We start from the raw sequence: 25,363 nt of genomic DNA on the forward strand, positions 1-25,363 counted from the left end.
GATTTTATGTCAGCTACACACGTCAGTAGCAAGCTGAATTTATTGTGGTATAATAGTGCATATGAGCTCCTTCGTGGCTAAGCGGTTAGCGTACGCACCTTTAGCGCGGGAGATCCGGGTTCGATTCCCGGCGGGAGCTCATGTGGTTCGGATTCCACGTTAATCAGTAAGTCCACGTCTCATATAGCCTGGCTGTTGAACGGGACGTTAAAATCAAAATCAACTCAACTCAATAGTGCATATGTTTTAACCTGTATATTCAGTCTTGTATCGTCAAGCAGTGTAACGCTCTATACATATATCGGGTTCCAGATCTTCACAGAGTGGAGTGGGAACAGGTGAAAGCTGCTTGGAGCGAGGTCCGGGCTGTAGAGAGAGTGGTCGATAATGTCAAATCTATGTTCAAATATGTTGATGTCGTGCTGAATTGACCACTGTGCTCCTCGTCGATGACGTTTTCTCTCCGTTATATCTTTACATTTGATATAATCTGGAACGTTTATTTAATCCAAGGTTTCTCAATCTAAGACTTCCGAACGGAGGTGAAAACGTATAAGACGTAAATATAAACATATATATGGAAAACTGAATATTGAAATAAAGATTATACATATGTATATAGCTCTATCAAACTATATTTCTATATATAAATATTAAAATTGAAATTGGTTTTGGGGGTCGCTGGCACAACGATGATAAAAAATCGTTCGTAATATGAAATGGGTCGAGAAAGACTACATAGTCGTTTTCATCTTTGAAATTGTGCCAGTTACTGTTCTCTGAGTTGTTTTTACTGAACTAAATAGATCATTTTTAAATTATCCGATAAGAGTTCTAAAATTATTTTGTTCTTAGCAAGGAAGAAATTTACGATTTTATAGCCGCAGACAAGGTGACACAGTGGTTTGTCAAGCGGTTTGAAATATTGGGGTTTCGAGTCCTGTGTTTGTGTCTATGTATGGGATTAAGTGCAAAACAAAATAAGTAGAAGACAAATATTCCGATTGGGACGAATTAAAAAAGGGAAAAAGAGAAAAGTAGAAGAGTGCTCAGTTCTGGAGCGAGGAGTACCATTCCAACTGAGTTTGTGGTGTACAATACTGCTGTTAAAATTTGAATAATTGATCCGTTGATATTTGTTATTCGAATAAAATTCGTTACTCGAATAATTATTTTAATATTACAAACGGATATTCGAGTAACACAAGAAAAATATTGAAATAATGGATAATTTTCACAGCACAGCATTGTGTCTTTGTTATTTTCTCAAAATTCTATCGTTTTCACCGCTACATTCTATCGTTACAAGATAAGGGAAGGAAACTTGAAGTGCAGTTCTTATACACAAGTTGTAGCGATAAAAAATATACTTATTCCTTAGCCTGTAGCGATAAAATGCCGATTTTTAGCGAAATGAGTCCCCTCAAGGGCCAGAGAGAATTTTTAAAGAATGGACTATAGAGTTCGGGAGATAACTCAAAGTGTTAACTAGCATAATGATTAAATACAATCGAAAATCTCAGTCGGTATTGTCAGAAAATGATACATTTGATCCGTTCACTTCCCGGAAGAGGACGTCCCATTAGCCAACAATCAGAGCCCGGATAGCTCAGTCGGTAGAGCGTTAGGCTTTTAACCTAACGGTCCAGGGTTCGAGTCCCTGTCCGGGCGTATAGTTTTGCAACCTGTTACATTGGTGGAAATTACATTTAAATTTTAATAAAACGACTTTAAGAAGTAAATACTTCTTAAATACGACTTTAAGAAGTAATATGGATGAATATTAAAATTCATTCTAATCGAAATAGCAGAATGTAGACACTTGTAGAATAGGGACTACGGAAAATAGAGGATTGGATAAGAGAAACTGGTATATGGTTTTAAAAGAAACTACTACATTAAAACCATGTAAAATTATTTGGAATATTTCCGGTGAGATCTTCAGTTTAACGAAGATCACGAACAATTCATAGACATCCTTTTTTAAACTTTGAGTTGAGTTGATTTTGAGTTTAACGTCCCTTTCCGCAGCGAGGCTATATCAGACGGGAATTACTGATTATCGTGAAATGTGAACCACATGAGCTCCTGCCCGGAATCAAACCCGGATTTTTTAAAAATTTAACAACATATTGTTTTGCTTTAGCTATACTAAATGTTATATGATGTCATACACTCAGTATTCCTTCTAAGATTATGACAAGCGTATCACCACTTCGTCAAACAAGTTTTAATATCTGTTAACGTTCTATACGAGACTTTACATGTACGTCAGCCATGTTGAATTTACATGATACTACATACTCAGTGTCATTCATTCCTCCGGTTATAGCGAATGCATTAAGCTAGCGTGTGGTAATAACGTATATATACGTCAGTAAGTGCGAAGATACAGTGTTTCTTCATTCTCATATTCTAAGAAAACTAGAATAATTTATTTGTATTTTAAAAATTGTAACTGGGGACTTCAGATAGCCTACTGGTGAATATTAAACCCACCTTCTGATTAAACAAAAGCAAATTTAGAAAATTCGCAAGTTAACGTTGATTGCCCCATCATGCGTTCAAAATTGATTACCTCAGATAATAATCGGAGTCACGTTGTATTTATAAGTCACTTGGTTTTTCTTTGATTCAATTTTAAACAAAAGATGTGCCCTGGGTGAGGATCGAACTCACGACCTTGAGATTATGAGACTCACGCGCTACCTACTGCGCTACCGAGGCTGATGCTTTCTAGCCTGAAATCTAATATTAAATCAACAGATGATGGCGTGGCTTTCTGTTTGCAATAGTAATGGTGTTTTTTCAAGTGATATTATGAATAGAATGTTGCGAGTTACCGATATTTATATGTTTGTATGTCTGAATTTCTTAGAAATTCCTTCACCTCAAATTTCTTTATTTCCTTCATAGTCTATTCCAGAATAGTGCAAATTTAGAATAGGTGTACATAATATATATATAATGTAAATATATTACGCGTACTTACGGAGGAATGTTTAAGTTGTAATTTCTTATCCATGATGACTTCTTGTCTATACAATGGCTATATTTACACTTTTGTCCTTTAGTCGAGTTTTGTTTTTTTAATCTGCCTTCTCTTCTCTTTTGACGCATACACAAATCATAGCAGTGATTTATCTACAGCCCCTAACACTCCCAGCACCCCCCTAAAATTTTCGGACAACCCGCGGAAATAAATTCCTTACACTCCCTCAACCAGGGGGTGCAATTTATTGTGGTGTACTTTTTGGGGGGTGTAATATTTAATTTTGTTAGCCATAACGTTATTAGCAAATGTAAACAAATTATTCTGGCAAGAGCATTGGCTAATCAAAATGTCTGTCACTGCTAAATAAGATACACCTTTAGTTAAATTATGGAAACGTGAATATTTAAATGATGTAAAAAGGGTTGCTAGTATATTTACAATGATTTATTATAATATGATAAGACAAATTAAATGAAGTTACAAAATTAATAACTAATTAATGGTGGTAACAAAAGTGAAAGTTAATTAATTGAATATTACGAAAGTGAGAATTAGATGGGAGGCATTTTGTATTACACGGTAAGAATTTTGAATATTTTTTATTGAAAAATTACAATTTAACATTTATTCATATTATGGAATAAGTAAAACAAATAGTTACTTACAATACTATTTGACAGAAGAGACCAGAAGATCCAACCTTTAATGGGCAAAAAAAAATCCATTTTTATATTTTAAATAATGGAAACTTTTTTAAAACAATTGCCTTATCTCTCCACTGTACCAACTAAACCCCAAAGCAAATTTACGGCAATCTTTTATATCAATCGTATAACTGTGGTTAAATTCCTCTTAACCTATTTTTGTTGTAACCCACTCACCTACAAAAGTCACATATTTAAAATTTTACTGTTAGGTGGAAACTTCTGGTCTCTTCTAACTCAATAAAGATTTTAAAAAATCAATTTCTGGTTTTTCAACCTGTATAAAAATATTTAAAATATATAACTCTTTTATCAACCTTAATTTCTAATACAATTATAAAAGATTAATTCTCCTTCTGCCTAAAGCCCTCCAGGACTTTATTGAAAATATTGTAAAATGATCTTGTCTCCCGTTCTGCCTAATCTTTGGAGACGGAATTCTATGCGAGGAGGAAATTTTTGGGGAATGCAGCACCGAAAAGCTTGACTTCTAGCGTGTTTGTATGCAGATCGGAACTCATGTATAAAATGGCAGTAGTATCGAGGGCGGGAACTAAATTTAAGCGGTCAAAATGCAAGGAAAATTCTGACGACGACAAAATCCAAGGGACAAAATCACAGGAGTAGTTTTGGATGTATTATCTGTCAGAAAAGTAAATGTACACCTATTTTTCGAGTCTGGCATTCCTGCGCTCCATCCGTGGAGAGTATGAGAATTAAATCAATCAAGTGTTTACTGAGGGGCAAAAAGAAAAGTTTAATCTGAATAAGACACTGCAGAGGGGCACAAGCTATGAATACGAATGGTGCATAGTGTAAATAAAGGACAACACCGAAAGAGAAAGCCAGAAACAGCTGTTAAACTTAGAAAAAAGAGTAAAAATTGTCGAAGTGGGAACATAAAACACAAATACAACAACTACGCCGACAACTAAACGTTCACCATGCCATGATCTTGGTGTAGTGGTTAAGATGCAGACTTACAAATACAAAGGTCGCCAGTTCGAATCCTCGGCAAAGGCACTTTTAAAACTTTTTGTTAATACATACAGCTCATGAGAGATGGTAAAAGAGGTCGTATTTAGTTTTTCGTAGCAATTATTATTGGTAATGTTTAATACTGATAATACTTTTTGTCTTTGTGTATTGCTTTTATTATTTTCTTCATTTCAAAAGAGAAGAATATCCGAACAAATGCCACCAAAATTCCTCATATTTTGAATGTAAACGCCATTTGCAATTAGTGAAGAATAAAAATTGAACGTTCCGATGTAGCTGCAAAAAGTAAAAACAAAAACATGGAAGTGGACCATACTCGTGGTTATAAAAATACAATTTCTACATGCCTTACACCTCCCGACCACGTTTCTACGTTAGCAAGTAAGAGGCTTGTGTTCGAGTTAGGCTGGTCAATACGTTTTGCAAAGGTGCCCGGTTTAGCTCTGACGCACCACAGGGAGCAATACACTTTTTCTCTCTCCCTCTGTATGTCTATTTATCTATCCATCTGTATATATATATAACGCTATTTGTGAATGCCATAACCACCCTAATTTTCAGCGGAGTGAGACCAAACTTGGCACAAACATTAATTGTTGAAATATCTTGATGAGTTCGTTTACCAGAATAATCAGATGAAAATGTTCAAAGTGGCAGCCCTTCAGACTCTTAAAAACTTCCAAGGGAACCAAATTTCGCCCATAAATAGGTATTCAGAAAGTTTGAATAACTTTTTCTCTTTTACTGAAATATTTGTGTGCAGGGAATTATTCAAATATTGGACCCGATTAATCGCCTAAAAAGGTTCACGCTCTTTCGCTAGTCAGGCTTTTTTTTTTTTTTTTTTTTTTTGCAGGAGGGGGTTATTTTCGTATCGGAACAAGATGATTGTTAGTGATGATATGAAATTACACATTGAAAGTGAAGTAACTTTTGAAACGTGTTATTTGAAAGAATAAAGGTAGGCAACATTAGTGGTAAGTAAAACAATAATAAATAATAATAATAATAATAACAATAGGTGTTGTTTGTGGCAAGGCAATATCTTCCTCAATTCTTCTTCAAACGTAATGATTGTAACGCCATATCTCCCTTACAAACAAAATATTAGCAATTTATATCGAGAGAACGGGAAACTGTTGAGTGATGGGAGCAACGTTGGACACTATGCACTCATAGTACTCAGAAAAATAAGCGATTTCAATGCAAAATGAACGAAGAGTCATTGTCATGGGTAGTCATGGAGCCACAGCAGAGCCCTCTTTAGGCAAAATGTCGATAACTTATATCGAGAGAACAGGTGGTGATAGTGGGATGGGACCAACGTTGGACACCGTGGACCCATAAGGCGCATCGAAAAAATTAGGGGGGCGGGCGCCAGCCAGCCTTACTTATTTCCACATAATAATATAAAATTCTATTGTCGAAATACACACACGAGTTAGCTACTAATATTTCATATTATTGTTACTATTATTATTATTATTATTATTATTATTATTATTATTATTATTATTATTATTATTATTATTATTATTATTATTATTATTATTATTATTATTATTATTATTTTCGACAGCGTCTTTTCATTACGTGAGCATGTTTGACATGAAACCAAAGAGAAGATCCATCATTCGTAGAAAGAATAAGAATAGCCAGTTACATTAACTGTGGGAGCTCCTCGGTGGCTAAGCGGTTAGCGTACACGCCTTTGGCGTGGGAGACCCGGTTCGATTCCCGGCGAGAGCTCATGTAGTTTGGATTCCACGTTAATCAGTAGATCCACGTCTCATATAGCCTCGCTACTGAAAGGGACGCTAAACTAAAATCAACTAAACTTACTTTAACTGTGAACGACGGCGAAAAATACGAAAAGAGTGACTACCTGTAGCAAAAATAAACAATACTTTCTGTCAAATGGATAAAAAATCAAGCCGAGATAGATTCGAACTCGCATGGACGGCGCGAAAAGCCAGTTCATTGTCCACTTTTTTTTTAACTGACTCGCCGAACGTGTTTCAGTAACTTACTTATTGCTAATTTTACTTGCTTCACTCGTTTAACTTGTTTTTTCTAATAACTTAAAACGACAGGGACACGAACTCAGAAACATCGAGGACAGTTAAAAATCATAGATGCTCTCCCGCCGGGAATCGAACCTGGGACACCATACACCAAAGGCAAACGTGCTAGCCATTAGACCAGCGGGGAGGACACCGCTCACTACCTGTGTCGTTAGGAATTACGACCACTGTATTGCCAGCTATCACTTATGTGGGTTGTAAACTATGATCACATGTTTCTTCTTTGCTGGAAGAGTTAAACCTACATTCTATGTAATACATGAGGTATTTAGACCTACATGCTCTTCATACAATGTAATAAAAGGCTCATGCTGGTAATAAGAAAAAGAACATTCCTTGGACAAAACGGAAACTATTGGCATCAGAAATATTTATCTACGACGCATGCGCAGTAATATATTTCAGAATAGTTACTGTTCAGTAAACGAAGAAAGGGGTATAAAAAAGCAAATACGTCGCGTCAACGAGATCGACCAGAGTTGACAGAGGCGGAAGCAGATGTGTAGTAATATAACAACTTGGTTAAATTGATAATTGGTTCTTTATTCTGTAGTAGATCGTATCACAACTTTACGGGAGAGCAGAGAAAGACTTACTAATGCTATCATATACAGTAGTAAGCTTTAGTAACACGATCATATAGACACAAATGGATGTAACTGTGAGTACTACAACTTGGATTTAACGAAACCCGTTTAGATATTCAGTGGTTTGCAGGGTTGTATAAGACACAAAAAGATAAGACACAATACAATTCCTCAGCTTCCAGTAGCTAGATACATGCAATTTCTGGTTAGATACTGAAACTGCTGTCGGATTTTAATACATGACGTATTGCAGGATACAAAATGCTTTGCATTACTTGTTTGTTTGTAGACAGCTACTAGCTTAGGTTCTGAAAGGTTGTGTATAAACTAGGGATAGCCAATTCCGGAATTATTACTTTCCGGACTCCCGAAAGTAAAACCGGACAAATTTCGGAATTCGGAAAATTCCGATTTTGGAAAAAATCCGGAATTCGGAAAAATCCGGAATTTAGAAATTTCTCATTTCGTTAAAATTTTGGAATTCGGAAAAATCCAATTTTTTTCGAAACCCGGAATCTTTCTAAATTCCGAATTCCGGAATTCTTCTGAATTAGGGAGTTTAACTGAGTTCCATAATTTTCCGAAATCCGGAAAGTGAAAGTTCCGCTTCCGAAAAATGAATTTATTTTGGTTAATATGAATCGTGGCGGAAATAAGTCTTTGCCCAGGTAATGGCGGCTGCTTTGAAAGGAATAGAGAGTGAGGGAATTCAATCTGTTATATTTGTAGTTTGGTGTGGAGAAAAAAAAAACTTGTGAACCAGCGGTTTAAGAAAAACTCAAGTTGTTAATGTAAACTTTGCCGACATCATAAAGAAATACGAAAGACATTTTGAATCGAAGAAATAAAACATACAAGTTTGCAAGCGGAAACAAAGAAACCTAACGTAACCAGACTAAAGACGAATCGTTTACCGCGTAGCGATCGCGGATCAGTGGTCAATGTGCTTGTGCGAATGCACGTTGAATAATAATAATTATTATTATTATTTTTACTTTAGGATTTTTGATGGCGATTGATCGACGATAACATACGTTTTATTATATTTAGATATTTGAATACTCGGATGTTTCAATACTTGAACTATCAAATCTCCAGGAATAATAATAGTAATAATAATAGACTAATAATAATTATCATTATCTCGTAGAAGATTAAAAGCTAGGAGCTAATTATCGCTCAGGTCATACCATTACAAGCAGAAACGTGACATTTGGAAAGAATATTTCTGTTTGGTTTAATGTTGCTCACGAGAAGAGGTATTTCTCATCTTGTTTCTAAAACAAACAAAATAACATGAGAATTAACATTTTACATTCGAGACAGGTCAAGGCTAACTCAAAATTTTCGTCTTTCTTTGGAGATAAGAATCGAGACGAGACGGAAAATATCGTATACATTTCCCGTCTTGTCTCGATTCTCAAAATAGTGTATGTCCATTCTATAAGGAACAATTGCTCTGTAGAGTGAATCTCATATGCTATTTTGTTACATTGTGTTTCAGAGCCCATTGAATTATGCTCTGTGTAGGTATTTTTGTAGCAAAGCTTTTATATTTACCTCTGCATATCCTAAAAATTAGTTTATTATATGCCTTACTGTTGCCTGATATTCAGTTATATTTATTACAGTTATTTTCCTTAAAACATACAGTAGAATACTTCCTACATGAAACTTCAATGGAACGCTCGTTTAAAATGTTGGTAGTTGCAGAGGTGTGTCTTGAAGGTACGGAACACTTTCCCCGAAATCTCTACTTTTATGTAAGTTTTGCCAAATTTCAGGGCAAGTTTAAAACTTTTATTATTATTATTATTATTATTATTATTATTATTATTATTATTATTATTATTATTATTATTATTATTATTATTATTATTATTATTATATCAACACCGTGTATAATCTTTAAAATATATACGGTTTGTATCTGAATAGTAAAATCTAATTGACTATCGATCTCGGTCGTCGAGAAGTCTTCAGGAGGGAAGGACATCGATCACGTTCTGGGTTTGAGTTCCGAAGGGGCAAGTATTCGGGCTCGAGCCAAAAATTGTTAAAAGTTATAGGCTTCAGCCAAACATGTTCAAAACAGCTGGGACCGGGTTTAGGCTCGAGTGGCTCGGCTTACAGCTCATTCACTATTGAACCAAACCGAGAAGTGAGCCGAGCCAACAATTCACCCAACCGAGCCGATTTGAGCCATCGGCTTAGTTGAGCTGAGTCGAAACGTGCCGATGGACTACATGTTTGGAACGAACCAATAATGTTCCTGTAATGATATTTCCACCAAAGTGCATGCCGTAGTTAATTTATTCGTTGATCTGAAGACAATTTAGTGCCCATTAATAAACTAAATAACATACAATTGAGTAAAATTACAGAAATGATATCCTATTATGCAGTAATTTCGCCGTGCAAGTTCAATAGTATAATAATAATAATAATAATAATAATAATAATAATAATAATAATAATAATAATAATAATAATAATAATAATAATATTAATAATAATAATAATAATAATTTTTCATCGGTCCTGCGCGGAAAGTGAGAATTAAATCAATCACATGTGTAGTCAAGGTAAGGAGAAAAGCCTAAACTGAATAAGACATTGAAGCGGGTCACAAGCTGGGAATAAGAATAGCGCATGGTGTAAATAAAGGACGACACCGAAAGAGAAATCCAGAAACAGCAGGTAAACGGAGAAAAAGGAGGAGAAATTGTTGAAGTGGAAACATAACATATAAATACGAATAGGGATGAGCACGAGTCGAGCCAAAATTCGACTCGACTCGAGTTCAATTTGAGTCGAGTCAAAGGTAATTTTCTTAAATTGAGTTCCGAGCCAAGTCGCAGTTTTCGAGGTCGAGTTTCGAGTTGAGTTGAGTTTGATAATGGCTCGCTAGCTCGTTCAGCTCGTTTTAACTCGTTTTGAAATAATGGCCTGATTAGACTGGATAGCGAAAGCCATGAGAAATGTAAGCAGTAATGAGGAATACTTTTAGTGTTGCTCACGACAGGGGTGAGTCCCGTCTCGTAATGTTAGTGCATCTCGTCCGGCAATTTTAGTGTATCTCGTCTCATCTAGATAACGAGAATACAAGAGTTTTTTTATTATGAGACAGCCTCAAATTTCGTAATCACCAATATAAGTATATACTGTAGTTCTTAAAATGAAGGCTGAGACCTGCACGGTCGAATTCTTGAGCCCAAGCAGAAGACCAACTCAAGTAGTGATATCAACCGGCTCGGCTCGTATCAACTGAACGAACAGCTCGAGTCGACTCGGTTGGGATGAGCCGATGACCCGAGCCGGCTCAGTTGGAACGAGCCATCGACTCATTTCAATTCAGCCGATGGCTCGAGCTTTCTCGGTTAGGATGAGTCATCTACTCGGCTCATGTGAACCGGTTCGAGCCAGCTAAGTTGAAACTAGTCCATCGGCACGTTTCGACTCAGCTCAACTAAGTCGATGGCTCAAATCGGCTCGGTTGGGTGAGCTGTTGGCTCGGCTCACTTCTCGGTTCGGTTCGATAGTGAATGACCTGTAAGCCGAGCCGCTCGAGCCGTTGATAAGCCTAAACCCGGTCCCAGCTGTTTTGAACATGTTTGGCTAAAGCCTATAACTTTTAACAATTTTTGGTTTGAGCCCGAATACTTGCCCCTTCGGAACTCAAACCCAGAACGTGACCGATGTCCTTCCCTCCTGAAGACTTCTCGACGACCGAGATCGACAGTCAATTAGATTTTACTATTCAGACACAAACCGTATACATTTTAAAGATTATACATGGTGTTGATATAATAATAATAATAATAATAATAATAATAATAATAATAATAATAATAATAATAATAATAATAATAATAAAAGTTTTAAACTTGCCCTGAAATTTGGCAAAACTTACATAAAAGTAGAGATTTCGCGGAAAGGGTTCCGTACCTTCAAGACACCTCTGCAACTACAAACATTTTAAACTAGAACGTTCTATTGAAGTTTCATGTAAAAAGTATTCTACTGTATGTTTTAAGGAAAATAACTGTAATAAATATAACTGAATATCAGGCAACAGTAAGGCATATAATAAACTAATTTTTAGGATATGCAGAGGTAAATATAAAAGCTTTGCTACAAAAATACCTACACAGAGCATAATTCAATGAGCTCTGAAGCACAATGTAACGAAATATCGTATGAGATTCAGTCTACAGAGCAATTGTTACTTAAAGAATGGACATACACTATTTCGAGAATCGAGACAAGACGGGAAATGTATACGATATTTTTCGTCTCGTATCGATTCTGATCTCCAAAGAGAGACGAAAATTTTGAGTTAGCCTTGACCCGTCTCGAATGTAAAATGTTAATTCTCGTGTTATTTTATTTGTTTTAGAAACGAGATTAGAAACTTCTCTTCTCGTGAGCAACATTAAACCAAACAGAAATATTCTTTCCAAATGTCACGTTTCTGCTTGTAATGGTATGACCTGAGCGATAATTAGCTCCTAGCTTTTAATCTTCTACGAGATAATAATAATTATTATTAGTTTATTATTATTACTATTATTATTCCTGAAGATTTGATAGTTCAAGTATTGAAACATCCGAGTATTCAAATATCTAAATATAATAAAACGTATGTTATCGTCGATCAATCGCCATCAAAAATCCTATTTAAAAAAAAAATTACAACGTGCATTCGCACAAGCACCTTGACCACTGAACCGCGATCGCTACGCGGTAAACGATTCGTTTTTAGTCTGGTTACGTTAGGTTTCTTTGTCTCTGCTTGCAAACTTGTATGTTTTATTTCTTCGATTCAAAATGTCTTTCGTATTTCTTTTATGAAGTCGGCAAAGTTTACATTAATAACTTGAGTTGTTCTTAAACCGCTGGTTCACAAGTTTGTTTTTTCTCCACACCAAACTACAAAAATGACAGATTGAATTCTCATCCTCCCCATTTCTTTCAATGCAGTCACCATTACTTGGCCTACACCTATAAAAGTTGAGGTAAACACTAGTTGGTAAAAAAGATATTTGTAGATTTGTTTCCTGTTACAAATGACATAATCGGTCGTAGAATTAATGACTAACGGGTAACGTAAATTTCAGTTAATCGAAAGAGTTACGGAGTCATTATGCGTTACAAACAGACGAAATTACTGATGTCACAAATTGTGCGCAATTGATGGGGTACGTTAGGTATGCCATGATGATGACATAAACAACGATATTCTATTTTGCATTTCTTTACCAATCTGAACAACTGGAGAAGAAAGATTTATCTCTCTCGATAGTTATATACAGGCAAGAGAAAGGGATCCATTTCAGGTTTACAGTCACGAGAATGATCTCCCATTATCGAAGATTTCAAGCGAAGTGGGCTTAAAATCCAATTCCATGATCTTGATTTGTCTCGATTCTGGATCTCTTCTTCAATAAGAGATGCATTTCCACAGTTATCTGAAGAAACATTGAAAATCGTTATGCCTTTGTCTTTGTGAAAAAGGATTTTCATCGCAGCTAAAATAAATAAATAAATAAATAAAGTAACTTAACGTTTGAGACGATTTTAGACTAAATGTTACTAATGTTGAGCCCGATATCCAGAAACTCTGCAAGAGATGACAAACTTAGTTATCTCGTTCAACGTTAGTACTGGAATAACTTAATTATATCATTGATTTGTTAGATATCAGATAACTGTTCAAAATATAATTGGACTTTTAATAGTTACTTCCGATCCAATAACTCAGGGATGTAAATAACTACTCGCCCACTCTCCCAGGGCGAGTGGTTCGTCGGTGCAGGCGAGTATTTAATATACTGAAGATAATAAATGATTTCTACTGTGGGATGTGGGCTACTCAAGTGTCTTTTTTCTTGGGGTAGTAAAATTTTGTTGTTTATTTGCATCCCTGCAATAAGTGTTTTCCCGGAGGAATTCTAAGTGTTGTTTTAGATATATTGCGGAAATATATGTCTCAAATATTAAGAATATACGCATGCATAAAAGATTGGGTTATGTAAAATTACTGGGACGTATAAATATTTCAGACATTTTAGAGGTCCTCAGGTTTAAGAAGGTTGAGAAACGCTGACTAAGAGCATTTGACGCTGGAAGCAAGAGATAACCAAAGGTGGCGCCCGGATAGCTCAGTCGGTAGAGCGTTAGGCTTTTAACCTAACGGTCCAGGGTTCGAGTCCCTGTTCGGGCGAAAAAACTTTTATATCATGTAATTGTAAACATGCAGGGGTAACTTAATGGTTACAATTATATATATATATATATATATATAATGTGTGTGTGTGTTAATGAACAGGAAGTTTTCAAATTAATGATATTAAGTTAAGCTTTTAAAAGCTTAACAAGGAAAGCTGAAGTATTCCGTACTTAATACATTATTGTATGACAAAGATACTATTATACTGCAAGAATAAAGAATAGTATGGACCAAAAATGGTTGCGGTTGGTTTGCCTTCTGGTATTTTGTTAAAATAAACAAGATTGAGATTACGATATTTTGGCTATGATGTATGTGTACTAAAACAGTCTTATTACATTTAGATAATTTGCAGTTAATATCTAAATTAATCTTAATTTTGCAGTTAATATCATCGTAGCATCAGAAATTATCAACTAAAATTTTAATATAACATATTTGGAGCAACCCTATTTGGGATGGACCAATCACACTTTTAATTCCCAACAGATGCCTGTGTCTTAGCTATACATTTCTACATTTCATGAGCAACTGTTCTAAAGCTTATAAAAGTCAATGCTCCAGGTGAGGATCGAACTCACGACCTTGAAATTATGAGACTCACGCGTTACCTACTGCGCTACCGAGGCAATAGAAGGTATCTTTGAAGAAACAGAATTTCTTACAGAATTTTCCTTCGTATTAATGCACAAATTTTCATTCTAAGAGTTTGTGTAATATATATTCTGTAGGTAGGTTGAGATTTGGCTCTTAGGTCTAGCCTAGGACTGGGACGATTGGAACGAAACCTGCAGGATCCATAACTCTTTGGCCTTCAATTAAAACTTGAAAAAATAACATTTTCTATCTACACATACAAAGTGGGAGGAGGCTAACTGACGCTGGTTTCCATATTACTTTGAGGGAACCGTTCAGGTTTGTCAGATATAATCTAACAAGACATCAATGAAAATTTTAATACAAATACGTCTTCCCAAGGAGACTTCAAGGGACAGGGGCCCCATAATTGGCGCTCATGCCCCTCAAAAATTGTCCGAATAGTATCAGCCTCTCTATATGTGTAAACAGAAAATATTATTTGTTCATTTTTTTTAAGTAGGCCGTAAAGTTATGTATCCTGCAAAGTTCGTTTCAGTCCTCACAATTCTTCTAGGTTAGACTCACGAGGCGAACCATTACCAATATAGTATAGTTATTGAAGTTAGAAAATGGTTTGAAATTGTGTGCAGCGGTACCAAATTTCACAGAAGTAAATCCCCACGTTAAGCGGGTTTGCATATCCAGGCTCATAACTATGAAAACATTTACGATCACTCCAACCCCAATCATTTCACAGATTCAACCTGTTGTATATAAGTTGTATAAAGCAAATTAGTCCACGTGAGTGTGAAGTGAGCGCGGGCTCGCACTCAACTGAGCTCGCACTCACTCGCGCTCGCGCTCACCAGTCTCAACTGGACTCGCGATCACTAGCGCTCGCGATCACTTCTCCCAACTGGGCTCGCGCTCACTCGCGCTCGCACTCACTAATCTTATCTGGGCTCGCACTCACTCGGGCTCGCGCTCATCTCTCTCGACTGGGCTCGCACTCACTCGGGCTCGCGCTCATGTCTCTCGACTGGGCTCGCACTCACTCGCGCTCGCGATCACTTCTCCCAACTGGGCTCGCGCTCACTTATTACATTGGGGCTCGGGCTCACTCGGACTCGCGCTCAATTATTGAGCCCGAGCCCGGTTGAGCGTGAGTGCCGAGCTCACGAGCGTCGGGCTCGCGAGTTTGGACACCTATGCAGTACAGACATTGGGAGATAACAAACAAGCAGTTGATTTTCATGTATTTGACTTCTGGAAATTTTGTATATATATAAAAGCTATTAAAACGTGATTTGCATACTTCAGTTTGAGAAGCATAATGCACAAGATAATTTATTCTGTCACGAAAGGTAATTTACATATTATATATACATATGGGCGGATCCAAGGGGGCTATAGGGGCTATAGCCCCCCCTTCCCCCCTTGACGGTATACATTGGATAAATTGGGCTTCAATCCTGCTTTACACTAGATAAAGCTGCAAACTATGGTTTAGCCCCTCCCTTGATCATATCCTAGATCCACCACTGTATATCGGGACAGGAACAAATAGCCTCGATGCTGACTCCCTCATTAAACCTTTACTCAATCAATCAACCGAAAAAAAATCAGTATATTAAGACCGAAGATCCTACCTTAAATCTGGATTTAGAGATACAGATAAAAATTGGGATAGTATCATCTGTGAAATGACATAACAGAAGAGGCGATGCGTTTATATAAGCGCTTTAAGCAGTGCATGCGATTTAAAATATAAACAATAAAAACATTCTTGTAAGAAAGTTATTAGTAATATTTATGAAAGTTTTGAACTAAATGTGTATATGCCGTCTTATTTCGATTCTTAGTCTTTTGATGTAGCTGACTACTTTTCTTCTCTACTAAGGGAATTTTACATGTTAATTGCTTAAATCCTAAATACATGCATACGTGGTCCACTGTTTCTCAAATCCACCACATAAGGGTACAAACATAAATATTAATTGGGGAAGAGGGTGTCATCTTAATTTATCATCAACTACAACGTTCTTGAAACCGTTTCAGCCGCTGAAACTATAGTGTGCAGTCAAAGGAAGCAGATCAATAGACCCCGAAAGTTCTCCTACACACGAAACAACATCGAATCGTACGTAGACATTCGTCTGTTCAACAATCCCAAATTACTGCGCGATGTTCATGGTTCCTTGTATGCTCTGCAATAGCTACATGCAAAGAACATCTAGTCTCCTCGATCGGCGGTGGGAAAACTGTTGGGATCTTTCATGTTGGCGTGTTCCTCCTCCCTTGAACCACTAGTTTCATATTCACATCACTGAAACTGTATTGTATTCAACAGGGACTCCAATTTCGCGGAAAGATATTCTGCATGAGCGATATGTCAAAATCTTCCGCTACGAAATGCGTAAACCTGTTAGTATGACTGTCACATCTGCCAACAAAGTATTTTTCAACCACCGCTTCACATTGCAGCTAGGTAACAGTGACCTTATCTCTTCCTTCAGTTACTGTTATCATGGAAGTGCCATATCACATGATGAGCAGCAAAACTACACCACTAATAATGCTATTGCCCTCCAGGCTTTGTACATTTTACCATGCACAGAGTATTGCTATTCAATTGTTCGAAGTATGTGTGTTGTAAGCTTTCTATTGCTCACATTCACCTTTAGAAATTATATTTAGAAAAGTGTTTCATGTCACATCTTTTCAGTGATTACAATACGAATTTGAAAAAGAAAATAAATAAATCCACGAAAGAAATATTGACAATAAATAAGGAACAAATATATCTATTCAACCTATCTGTATTCAAAGAGCTCCTTTGTGGCTAAGCGGTGAGCACACGCGACTTTGGCGTGAGAGATCTGAGTTTGATTCCCGGCGGGAGCTCATGTGATTCCGCGCTAATCAGTAGACCCATGTCTCATATAGCCTCGCTGCTGAACGGGCCGTCAAACTCAAAATCAACTTAACTCAACTATCTGTATTCAATCTTCATCCATGTGGTGGACAAACACCGTGTGCGTGGGTTCCCTCGGGGTTCTCCCGTTTTTTCCCAATTTCTTCATTCCACCATTTCACTCATTTCTCATCATCATCCTCTCCTTTAGCCTAGCCGGCATAACCGTGGGACGCAAAACAAAGATTTCATTTCAATTTTCATTTCATTTCAATCTTCATCCATTGCAGTAGTAGCACTCTTCTCCCAGCGTTTGAGGGATATCACCATTAACACAAGAAATCCTTAGAAATAACATTCTGAAGTTATAGAAGATTTGACAATATTTCAGGACTGAGCGAAAGGTACTCTGTAATTGCTGACACAATTTTATATTATTATTATTATTATTATTATTATTATTATTATTATTATTATTATTATTATTATTATTATTATTATTATTATTATTATTATTATTATATGAGATTAATGCTATAATATTCTTCCTTCGCAGGACATTTAAAGATTTGGTAAAGAAAGCATATGTGCCCTTTTAAACATCGGTCATCGAAGGCACCATAGTTTCCATTGCCATGGATTTCGTACATGGAACAAAGGGCAAACATGTAAGTTTTGCTGAAATTAAGGAAATCAGCAGCAGACTTACCAGATAATCAGAACTGTTTACGGCGAGAATGCCCTGTCTCGTGGTAGTGTGTTTAAATGGTACTTCCGATTTCGTGATGGACGTGAAGACGTATCTGATGGTCTCAGAAATGGACATTTGTCAACCAGTCCTTCAGGGAATAATGTGAAATGTGTTCGTGACCTGCTTTAGTCACAGCATCGCATGATGATCCACATGATGGAAGATGTGCTGCACATCAACAGTAAAACGAAACCACAGATTCTGAAAGAAAATTTGGAAGAAACCAAGATGTGTGCTGGGTTTGTGCTTCATTCTTTGACTAAACAGCAAAAAACTTAGAGAATCGAGTACTCTTTTTTTTTTTTTTTTTTTTTTTTTAAGTCTTCTCGGGCTATTAGCCAGAAGATATTGACATCCGACGTTTCGAATACAGACATTACATTCGTCGTCATCATCCTTGAAGGTAAATCAATGACTGTATTCTAAACGTCAGATATCAATATTTTCATCTGGCTAATGGCCCGAGAAGACTTACTAAAATCACGTCGCCAGGAAAAATTCAATTCCTTTTTCTACACAGAGTTGGTTAAGTAAGTGGAGATGTATCTTCAATGCTGGATCACGTTGACTAGGACGCAGATGCTCTAGAAATCCATGAGAATGGGGAACAGAATATGTTCGATGACCGATATTTAGGGGGGTATTTTTACCAGATATTTACCTGTCGTCCAAAACATAAAACTTGTGTCATGTATTTCACATGACAAACAAGTTCCTGTCATTAGCAATTACGTAGAATAAGCATTAATCCTGGATTTTACTGTCAGACCTTACATATAATTCTACTAGGCATTATTGTTTCAGTGATGCACTGGAAAAATTAATAAAATAGATATAATAAAGGTTTCTAGGTCCTTTTGTTTTTCACTCTTCAGTCCAAACAAGATTTTAATTTTTAGAAAATCAATATCTTCAAAACCAACGAAGGTAAAGTAATTCAGAAGCACATCGAAGAATTTTCTTGTGCACAAAGTTTTGCTGGTCTGAAGTGTCTGAGGAAGGACATTGAGCTCAAAAGATCCTAACTGCTTTGCGTGGATATTTGAATGCTTCATTATGACAATTCATCCTCTCTCCGAGTGTTCAAAACATATTGATTTTTCGACCACAACAGTATGGTTACCCTTGCTCATATTTGGGACTTAGCTCTCTCTTAGTAAGCATGAAGCGCAGTCTAAGGAATTGTAGTTTCAAAAACATGAAGATGATACATCATAAATCGTAAGGGGGTGTTCCATACGCTTTATCAACATGTCTTCTACAAAGTCTTTCAAAATAGTAAAAGTATCACGAACTGTTATAGCTGCACAAAAGAACTACTTTAAAAAAGACCTTGCTTTTCTCCTGTTGACTTTGCTGGTTCCCTCCTTTTTTTAAAAAGATTTATATTAAAGTCACAGGTGGAATGTGTTAATGTTTCGACTTGTAATAATATATCTCAAAGACATGACAGTGTATTTTTTTTCTTTACTCGTTTAAAATCCAACCATACATGGTGCCCATGAAATCTGGAATCAATAACGCTATTTCCTGCAGCAATGATTAAGTCACTCATTAAATGTTCTGTTTTCTTGACGCTGCTTAGAAAAAAAGAAAAAGAAAAAAAAGAGCTATGAAAAAACTACTACAGAAATCTTACTTCAATCTCAGAGTTTTATTTACAAGGAAGATTTTAAGGTGCAAAATGTACGCTGTTAAAATCTGAAATTCACTGCAAGAGCGAAAATTATTGCTATGGATTCACATGTTGAAGAGAATTTAAAGAAACATAGTGCAATATTCGAGAGAATTAATTCAGAATGGCAGCAGACACGTGAAACACATTTTTTATAGAAGCAAAATGTGTTTATCAATTCTCATTGGTCCCACACTATTTAGAAGTTTTTCTTTAGTCAGCAATCTCTCAGTTGGTTTAACACAGCATTGCCCTTCCCTATCCTGAATCAGACCCATCTCCTTGTAGTTTTTCTTCCCAATATTTTGGTTCGTATATATCAGCCTTTCCCAACCTCGGGTCCGCGGACCCCTAGAGTTCCGCAAGCCTATATCAGAGTTTCCGCAAGACAGTCTGAGAAAGTTACACACAGTGATGAGAAATACACCATTTTAAGTTAAATTATCGAATTAATAATAATAAGTCAATTTGCGTGAGAAGTGATATTCGACCTAGAAGAAGTTGCCTCTATACTCCGTTTTTTTTTTTTTTTTTATTATTATTATTATTATTCTGACAGAGCCAAAAAGCGTGTAGAGAGTGATGTACAGTACGTGCTGTAAAATATCTTCAAACGAAAATCTTCTTTGACACAATAGATGACTCAAAAAGGAAAGAGGGAATGAGAAATTCTTTCATTTGTCAAAACCCCTTGACCCGTTATTTTCTGTGATACATACATTCTTCCTCCCTCCCTCCTGCACCCTTTTCATAGGGTTTGTTGTTACAAGTGCGAAAAGTGCTGTTTCCTCCAGATTATTTATTTACAAAAGATTTTACTGGATTGCCACATAAGGTAGGTGGTAAGAGAAAATCTGGCAAGTGAGATGGGACTGATACAAGCCCGCCCATATTGTTAACAAACTGGGTGCATTGAACTTATGCTGTGGTTCTTGAGCATCGGGGCGGAGAAGCTTGCACCTGACTTTTCTTTATGTAGTTCCGAATGCAAGTCTTGAAGGGGTTGGAAAGAAATACTCTGAATCATATTCCAGAACACAGTTATACTTGATAGTTGTGTTACTGGACAGTAGTGTACTTTTGAAACTAGGGCATCGTGTTTATCGGGAGTTTATATATATATATATATATATATATATATGTGTGTGTGTGTGTGTGTGTGTGTGTGTGTTTTTGTGTGTGTGTGTGTGAATCGGTGGCTAAAATCAGGTTCGCTAAAACGCGGAAGAAGCGAAACTAGTGACACTGTAGAAGGAGAGAACAAGGAAACTGGGCGAGTTCAAAAGAAATTATGCAAATTTTGTGGTAAATATTTAAAGATGGGAATTCCTGTAGTTGAGGCAAACAGTGTTCAAAAACCGCAGTGTGTTGTTTGTGGCGAAGTGTTATCGAATGAGTGTATGAAACCATTGAAACTGCAAAGACATGTCGAAAGTAAACATTCTGAGCTGGTTAAGAAACCGGTTGAGTATTTTAGGAACAAGCTAACAGAACTTAGTGCTTCTTACTTAAGGACATTTCCTCTGGGCAAAATAACGAAAAGGCAGTGTTGGCTTCTTATGAAATAGTTTTATTAATTGCGAAAAAAGAACCGTTTGCTTATCTCAAACATTACAAAAATATAGCAATACATTACACCGAAAGTGCTTTTTTTTTAACGTGCTGTAAATATAGTTGTCAGAGAAGTATTTTAACAGTGATTGCAGGGTGCTATATAAAATATAGAGTCAGTGTCTTGAACGTTATTAAATGTTAAGTAGAAATATGGGATGTTCGTAGTCCTTTGTCTGTTTTGAGCAACCATATGAGGACATAATGTCAATGATAATATTGTTTTGTAACTTGCAACTGAGATAATTAAGTAGTGTCTAACATGTCCGTCAGTTTTCCATGAGCTGAGACGATAGAGCTCTTCTACTAGAAACTTATATACTTTCGAGGCGAGACAGACCTAAATAAATCTCGTTGGTAATAGTACGCACAATTGGTGAAGGTTAGTTCTTCCAGCTGCCAAAGTGATGACACGCCTGATGTTTGGGGAAAAATTATCAAACTAGTTATCTTCAATTTCATTATCTAACAATACCATCAAAAGGAGAATCGAAGAAGTGGCTGGAAATGTACAGAACGTGTTAATAGCACGAGTAATGGACAGTGAATACTTCACTTTGCAACTGACGTTTCTAATAAACGTTTGACTACGGACGTTTCTAATAAACGTTTGACTACGGACGTTTCTAATAAACCAAATCTATTAGTTTTTGTCAGATATGAACACGACAGTATCATACACGAACACCTTTTATTCTGTAAACAGCTTCCGCTTCACACAACAGCAGAAGCTATGTTCAAAATTCTTAATTCTTTTATGGTGGAGAATCACAACGAATTGTCACGTTGTGTTGGCATCAACAGAGACGGTGGTCGATCAATGACTGGCAAACATAAAGGACTGATAGTAGGCATCCAATCGGTTGCTCCGTTAGCGAAATGGACCCACTGTAGTATTCATAGATAAGCATTAGCTTCACGTGATATGCCATACAAAATGAAAAGTGTTCTGAACGATGCAGTGAAAATTGTGAATTATATCAAGTCTCGTCCTCTTAACTCTCGATTATTCAATGCATTGTGCAATGGAATGGGGAGTGGCCAACAACATCTCTTACTACATTCCGAAATTCGATGGTTATCCCGTGGGAGAGTCTTGACCCGTCTTTTCGACCTCCGTGATGAAGTGAAGTTATTTCTTTTAAACTCCAAATTTGAATTGAGTTGCCGTCTGAATGATTTCACTTGGCTCTCAATTCTAGCATACATGACAGACATGTCAGACTTCCTAAATAAAAGCCTTCAAGGCAAAAATGTTACCATATTTATGGTTCAAGACAAGATTGAAGCAACAATCAAGAAACTAAATGTTTGGTCCCGCCGCCTAGGCAAAAAAAAAAAAAAAAAAAAGATTCTTTCTCTTCCCTTAGCGATTTTTTTCAACAACTGAAGATCTTCCTTCTGATGCTGCTATGAACATGAAACAACATTTAGAAACCATGGCCTTAAAATTCAGGGAATATTTCCCATTAAACAAAGAAAAACTGGAGTGGGCAAAAAATCCTTTCCTAGAGACGGAAAATAAGTTGCCAAACAACGAAGAAGATCAGTTGTTAGAATTTTCGTGTGACTCCGTTATGAAAATGAAGTATTCATCCTCCATACCGATTGATTTCTGGTTGCATTTGCGATCAGTGTATCCCGAAATCTCGAAAAGAGCACTACGATGTATAATGCCGTTTGCTAGGACATACTTTTATGAATCAACGTTTTCTGCTCTTTCTTATCTGAAGAATAAGTACAGGATTAGACTTGATGCTGAGGCAGATCTTCGCTTAAAAGCTTCTTCGTTTGATTCTGACATATCTAAGTTAGCGAATGAAAGACAATACCAACCATCACATTGAATGAAGCTGTGTACCTCGGTAAGTCATACACTTATTATCATGTTAACTTGTTGAAGTTACATTTTAGTTTTTTCCAGAAAAATACTTCTTTCTATACCTGATGGGTAGGCAATTGTGGTTTAATTTTACTTACGTACTGGATTTATTTATATACAGTAAAACCTGCCTTCAACGGACCCTTTATTAAACGGAAAACTGTCTTAAACGGAAATATTTCACGGTCCCATGAATTTTGGAGTACAAAACGTGTAAAAGTCCCTTCATTAAGCGGAAACTTTATTATGCGGACAACGGAAAGCAAAAGAAACCTTTAACGGAAAATTCTGAGTTCCGGACTACAGCGTTTAGAAAATGTTTAGACATTCTATGAGAGGGTAAATATGTATACATTGTATGTCTGCGATAAATTCTTCGTTCTTTTGTTAAATCTTTTTGGGCATTGTTGACCTTCCCCAACCACTACTAATATTCACCCCCACAATGTTTCTTTAATCCCCTCACCTTAATCAAGAATCATACGGAAAGTCGGAAAGGAGAAGACGAGGTGAAAGAAGAAGAGGAATACGGTACCGAGTTCGAAGAAAAGTGTAGAATAGAGACGTATCAAGATGCTCTGAGAAGTTTAAAGGAACTACAACAATTTGCCTTACGAAAAAATGACTCTGATTTACTTACTGCAATTTCTCAGGCTAAAGTGTGTGCGGAAAGTAGAGCAGCCAAGCAGCAATGTATACAGAAAACTCTGTTTGACTACTGGAAAAAATAAAGAAAGCATGTGCATAGCATATTTTGTATTAATTTTAAACTTTCTGTGTATTAATTCGTAGAAGAAAGAAATGTTGTAATTGAAAAAGGCACGTAGAACATTTTCTCAGTATGTCCATTATAAGCATCTACTTTTTTTTTTAAAAAAAAAAAAAAGAAAGAAAGAAATGTCTACCTCCATTAAGCGGAAACCTGACTTAAACAGAAATTTTTGCCAGTCCCGCTCGATTCCGCTAAAGGCAGGTTTCACTGTATTTGCAACATTTTAGTCAGTATGTCCGGCCTCAGGTTTGAAACCCAGGAACACCCGATTATGGAGTAGGCATTATACTACTGTAACATGATTATACTACTGCAAAGAAAAGCAAAAACACTACACAAACACACACACACACACACACACACACACACACACACACACACACACACACACACACACACACACACACACACACACACACAGAGAGAGAGAGATAGATAGATAGATAGATAGATAGATAGATAGATAGATAGATAGATAGATAGATAGATAGATAGATAGATAGATAGATAGATAGATAGATAGATAGATAGATACTAACATGGGGGAAATATAAACACTAACCGTATATATTGCAAGGGGTCCTTCACATGTATTCTCGACTCCAAAGAGGGGCCGCAGTGTGGAAAAGGTTGGTATATACCAATAGTGGCCTTCCTCTGAGTATTTTTTGTCATTCTCTCCATAACCAAAAGTTTGAGTATGTCCAGGGACCTCGGTGGCTCAGTGATAGAACGTTCACCTCTGGTGCATGGGTCCTTGGTTCGATACCAGCTCGCGCCAGGTGAGCTTTATGGTGGACAAGTACGGTGTGCGTGGGTTTTCTCGGGGTTCCCCCGTTTCCTCCCACTTTCTTCATTCCATCATTCCATTCATTTCTCACCATCACTGTCTCCTTTAGCCTAGCCGACATACCCATGGGGCGTAAAACTTAAACATTTAATTTTCATTTCAAAATGTGTCCAGTCATCCTGCCTTTTCTGTTCGAGATAGTGTTCAGTATACATTTTTTGCACTTAACATTTCCAACACTCTTTCATTTGATGTAATATTCATCAATCCAAGATTCCAATCTCTTCTGTAGGACTACATGTCGAGGGTTTCGTTTTCCTTTTCTCTCCTCCTAATTCCATACTTCATATACACGCAACGAGATCTCGATACCAACTCAGTATGATGTGCTTATTCCGTAGTAAATACGAAAACTCGATTTAGGGGCAATTCAAAAATTTTGTGATCCCTGATCCAATTGGCCCGAATGATCGCAATCTTTTGATCCTTGTTTGGTTTTCCCAAAATTCTTGTTACATATTATTTATTCATCAATATATGTTCTGTTTTTATTTAATTTAAGTTTTTTTAGCCTTCATTTGCCTTAATCATTTGTCTTCATTAGCCTAAAGTGTATAATCGTGGGACGTTAAACTGAAAGATTTAATTTTAAAAAGATTTTGTAAACAATAAATTATAAAAATACAAACTACATAGTTATTGTTTTGGTTGTCAAGGTAACAGAAATATGAATTGTTCATCAGAATTTTAACTTCAAATTTCACTCCTGGAAAATTTAAACTTTGTAA

General features: G+C 36.4%; 1 protein-coding gene and 4 non-coding genes across 5 annotated transcripts; 3 read left to right on the forward strand and 2 right to left on the reverse strand.

Annotated features, from left to right (window-relative positions):
• Nucleotides 1–1,598: 1,598 nt before the first annotated feature.
• TRNAK-UUU (transfer RNA lysine (anticodon UUU)) lies at nucleotides 1,599–1,671 on the forward strand. Its single transcript has one exon. It is a non-coding gene; the product is annotated as a tRNA-Lys (tRNA).
• Nucleotides 1,672–2,654: 983 nt separating this feature from the next.
• TRNAM-CAU (transfer RNA methionine (anticodon CAU)) lies at nucleotides 2,655–2,727 on the reverse strand. Its single transcript has one exon. It is a non-coding gene; the product is annotated as a tRNA-Met (tRNA).
• A 10,795-nt stretch (nucleotides 2,728–13,522) lies between these two features.
• TRNAK-UUU (transfer RNA lysine (anticodon UUU)) lies at nucleotides 13,523–13,595 on the forward strand. The gene has a single exon. It is a non-coding gene; the product is annotated as a tRNA-Lys (tRNA).
• Nucleotides 13,596–14,157: 562 nt separating this feature from the next.
• Nucleotides 14,158–14,230, reverse strand: TRNAM-CAU (transfer RNA methionine (anticodon CAU)). Its single transcript has one exon. It is a non-coding gene; the product is annotated as a tRNA-Met (tRNA).
• An 8,340-nt stretch (nucleotides 14,231–22,570) lies between these two features.
• Nucleotides 22,571–22,978, forward strand: LOC145671671 (zinc finger BED domain-containing protein 5-like). Its single transcript, XM_081740868.1, has one exon. The coding sequence runs from the start codon at nucleotides 22,571–22,573 to the stop codon at nucleotides 22,976–22,978; it is 408 nt and encodes a 135-aa protein (XP_081596994.1).
• Nucleotides 22,979–25,363: the final 2,385 nt, after the last annotated feature.

The sequence above is a fragment of the Thermobia domestica genome, chromosome 15 (genome assembly GCF_964235325.1).
Source record: "Thermobia domestica chromosome 15, izTheDome1.hap1.1, whole genome shotgun sequence".
Classification (NCBI taxonomy): Eukaryota; Metazoa; Arthropoda; class Insecta; order Zygentoma; family Lepismatidae; genus Thermobia; species Thermobia domestica.

What these genes read in the sequence shown, in the direction of transcription:
- LOC145671671 (XM_081740868.1), top strand. Translation starts at nt 22,571, where the DNA reads ATGGCCTTAAAATTCAGGGAATATTTCCCATTAAACAAAGAAAAACTG.